Raw genomic sequence first — 4,346 nt, forward strand, 5'->3', positions numbered from 1 at the left:
CCTCGTTGTATTTGGTCATCACCTCCACGAACTTCCGCGAGAGGACCGAGTGCTGTGGGAACAACGTCAAACGCCGTCAGCCTCCGGGAGGTGAGAGAGGGGAGAGCCCCTAACTGCTGTAGAACCCTCCGCCCCGCCCTCCGCCCAGCCCCTCACCTGGCCTCGTCTGCAGCAGCACTGGCCTTGGAACCAGAGGACGGGGTATGAGACTCGACTTTTCGGTTTCCTAACTTTACGCCACTGGGAGAGTCCACCGACCTTTCCAAGGCATGTTCTCGGCACCCGTTTACCTGCCCTGCTGGCCGCACCGCAGGTGGCAGCTGTGAGGCCTCACGCAGTCACCTCTGTGAACCTCGGAGCCCAGCACCCACGTGGACTGCGAGCATTTCCCAGGCAGGACCCTGGCTTGCTTCCTAAAGCTGCCAGACGCCCTTCCTGCCAGAGACTCTGAGTTCCTACCCGAACTGATCTTCCTGCCTTTCCTTGCTTCTAACGGGATGCGTTCACCCCACAGCCATCAAGCATGACTGGTTTCTCCTTCGACGATGGCCCTGTCCTCTACTCTAACCTGGGCAGCTCCTCCTTACCAGTTCAAGTAAGAATTGTATTTTAAAAAAAAAAAAAAGAATCCTCAGCTAAAGAAAAGGAAAAAAAAAAAATCTAAAAGATGAATTAGACCATAGTTAGACCAGAGAAAGTCCCACCTGGGATTTTCGAATCCGAAGGTCCGCCGACGAGCGCACTTCATCTTCCTCAATGTGCCTCTCCATGCCTAGAGAGGAGAAGGGTTGTTCCAGCAACACCTCTGCTGCTCTCTTCCAAAAACACACTAGTGGGTGCAACTCTCACTCCCTCTCACACGCCCAGCGCACGGAGACGTGACAGCAGGTAGGTACCATTTCAGAAGGTCAGCTCCCACGTGAGCCCCACAACTTGCATCCCACACCCTTCGCTATTTCCGTGTCTTCCCTGAATCCATCGTAGCTTAGTGGTTAACGGCATGAGTCTTTGCCACCAAGAAACTTAGCCTCGATTCCTTGTCCTGCCACTTATTAGCTGTGTGACTTTGGGAAAGACTCGTCACCTCTCTGTGTTCCTGTTCCCTCATCGGCAAAATGGAATAAACGAGAGCACGCCCCCGACGCCCCTGGTGTGGACGTGAAATGAGAATGCACACAGAGGGCTTGGCCCGGGGGCGGGCGCGCTGTCACTGCTGCTGTTGGAAGCTGCTACTGACGACCTCCATCTCCGCCCTCATGGAAACAGGTACTGCGATCTGTTTTTTTTTGGAAAGAGATGATATATGGGGCTGCCTTCACTCTCTGACCAGTGACGCGCATTCACCAAATACATGGCGCAAGAATGTAGACCACAGCCATGGGACTAAGAGACCTTCTGGGCCCCCAGAGAAACGGAATCTAGGACAGTAGCTTCACTGAACAAGGCTCTAAACTGAAGGGGTGGGCTGGGGGGTAATGGGAGCATGACATACCTGGCCCTACCAAGAAATGTCGATAGGTTGAATAATGTACCTCGTATATCTCTCCATCTCTACCATTACTGTTCAAATGGAGGTAGGTGCTGGGGAAACAGGATCCGCAAGAGAAAAGCCAGGGGACTAAGTGAAAGGACCAAGTCGCGAGACTACGCAGCAGCCGAGAGCACACGTTAAGGCCCATCTCCGAACTTCGCTTCTGCACAATTTTGACTATAGTCATAATCGAGAACAGGTAAAACTTCTGGGGCTATCCTCTGTCATTCTGGGGACGGTGCCCAAACCACAAGCAAAGATAGAGCAAAGGGTGTCACGTCTATCAGGATGCGTTTTGTTCCGGAAGAGCTGGACACTCCGGGCGTGAGACAGGCGGCAGGGGCTGGCCTGTTCCCTGTGTCCCCTTCTTACTTTTCAGTTTGTTCCGGACGTTGTTGGCCCTTTTCTTGATCTCAGTCGTGAGCTGCTCGAGGTCATCCTTGGTTTCTGGGTAAACAAAGGCAGGTAGAACCAGAAGAAAAAAAAACGAATTGTTTTTGCGAAACCCAACACTAACAGAGGAGGTAGGAGCTTTCCCAGGTGCCCGTCACCCAGAGCAACGCTTATCCCGTGCCCCCCCAGGCCTCCACCCTTAGAGTCACAGAGTTTATTTTTAAAAGGCATTTTCCAGGCACACCATCCAAGACCTACAGAATAAAACGCCCAGGGTTGGAGTCCTACGGTCTGCCTTTTTAACAAGTCTTCCCAGGTAATTCTCTGGCACACAAAATCTTGAGAACCTTGCTTTCAGAGCAGGGGTCCCCAACCTTGGAACCGGGCCGCACAGCAGGAGGTGAGTGGTGGGCAAGCAAGCAAAGCTCCCCAGCGCTAGCATCGCCGCCTCAACTCCGCCTCAGATCACCAGGTATTAAGATTCTCAGAGGCGACCAGTCCCTGGTGCCACAAAGGTTGGGGACCGCTGCTTAGAGGAAATCATCTGGTTTACCACGAGGGCTTCAGTTCGGCAGGTAGGCTAGGGTTTTATGGGACTTCTAAGGAAAAAGAGATTTCAACCAAGGTTCATCAGCTGAGAATCAAGCAAATATTTATGGCATACCTACCGTGTACACAAGGCTGTCCTAAGAGGTACGCAGTGTAGTGAGTATTAGCTCTGACCACTTATTCCCAAACTATCCTCCAGCATTTACTACAAGCGAGGACCTGAGCTGGAAACTAAGCCTTCAGAGGGAAGATAAAGAGCCTGCCTTCAAGCTATTCAAGGTCTAGTGGGGGACAAGGGACACATTAACCAACCATTCTAATATACGATATGGAGTAAGGTATAAGAGCTGGTCCAGGCATGCGGAGGTGGTTATGAAGAGACCCCTAGCATATCCTAGAGGGACCTGGAAAGGCTTAAGACAGATGATAGCGGGATTGAGTCTCGAGGAAGAACTGAGTTAACCAGGTAGAAAAGGAGACCAAGAGTAGAGTCTCAGGGAGAAGGAACAGTATGTGAAAGACAAGAGGGAACGAGAAGCATTCGGGGAACAACGTTTAGTCTGGCTACAGTGTAGGTAGCACACGGGAGGATGGCTCGGAAGGCAGGAATGTGTTCAAGACAATTCCCATATGCTCTGCTAACATGTTTCAACTTTAAGTAACAGAGAGTCTCTGAAAGATTTAAAAAATAAAGTAACGGTGTCCACCTTGTTACCTGTTCTTAAGGAAAGTAAAATATAGCCTTAAATCCTACTCTAAACATGTAAAACAATGAAGGGGAAAGATGTTTGCCCCTTGGGAGTTTAGAGATGGGGGGGACTGACGTGAACTTAAACTATTCTGGAACACCTCATGAGAATAAAATGGACTTGATCTGGTCGGATCTGGAAAGGCAGCTGGAGAAAGCATTTCAGGCAGAGGACACAGCACAAGCAAAGGTGCAGAGGCGGGACAGAGATGAGGGAGATAAGAAGCCGTAAGAGTCACTGCTAGTCATGAGAGGGACGTAAAGTTCAGCTAAATGGATTCAGTGAGACCACGAAGAGAAGAGCTGACTGTGGCTGGGCGGTGTGAGCTCAGACACGGTAAAGGAGAATGGGAGATGCTATGACACATACAAGGGATATTATAGTGTGTACACTCCCCTGCTGGTCACCGAGGGAGGAAAACCAGACCGGCTCAGCCCCAATGCCAAGGGTCACTGCTGGCTGACTCAGTTCTGAGCAAACACTCACTTGGCTCTGGAATTGGTGCAGACAGAATGATACTGTAGAGTTTCTTAGCCTCCTCCACATGCTCAGAGATCTTGTCAATGTTGAGCCGAGTTTCCTCGATCTATAATCAGGAAGACAATAGCCTTTGTCATCAAAGAGGAAGAACACACCCACGACGGGGATAAAAGTTTAGCAGAGCTCCCTGGTGTGAGCCACCCACCTTCTGGGTTTGTGGAACGTGACGATGACTAGAATGCCTTCTGCTGCCCAGTAAGTACCCTCTCCATAGTCAGATAAACTAATCTCAACAGAGCGGTCGTTGAAAATCCATACTCACCGCTTCCTGAGAGGAACACATCTGCCCTCCTCCGAGGGCGGCATTCAGGCCAGAGTCAGAAAGATCCAGGGCAAGCCACGAAGGAGAATCGGAGGGAAGGGTCACACACCTGACCAGGTAGATCCTGTAGCCCCTTGCCCCCGCAGAGTGAGAACGGAAAAGGGTGAGGATGAGAGAGAGAGAAAAACAGAAAGAAGGAAAGAAAAGAGGTGAAAAGGAGCGGGGAAGGGAATCAGAGTGAAAAGCAAGGAGAGAAGAATGAGAGGAATAAAGAGAGAAAGAGAGAGAGAGACTAAGCAGTGACTGTCTCGGGAGACAGCCG

At 50.8% G+C, this 4,346-nt stretch overlaps 1 protein-coding gene across 1 annotated transcript in view; it reads right to left on the reverse strand.

The window, feature by feature from the left end:
* STX3 (syntaxin 3) overlaps window positions 1-4,346 on the reverse strand; it is a 39,122-nt gene that overhangs the window by 9,938 nt on the left and 24,838 nt on the right. The window contains 4 exon segments of the mRNA XM_023522890.1: window positions 2-52; window positions 705-772; window positions 1,904-1,978; window positions 3,709-3,808. Of these exon segments, the coding sequence (XP_023378658.1) occupies window positions 2-52; window positions 705-772; window positions 1,904-1,978; window positions 3,709-3,808 (294 nt within the window).

Source organism: Pteropus vampyrus, unplaced genomic scaffold (genome assembly GCF_000151845.1).
Source record: "Pteropus vampyrus isolate Shadow unplaced genomic scaffold, Pvam_2.0 Scaffold360, whole genome shotgun sequence".
Classification (NCBI taxonomy): domain Eukaryota; kingdom Metazoa; phylum Chordata; class Mammalia; order Chiroptera; family Pteropodidae; genus Pteropus; species Pteropus vampyrus.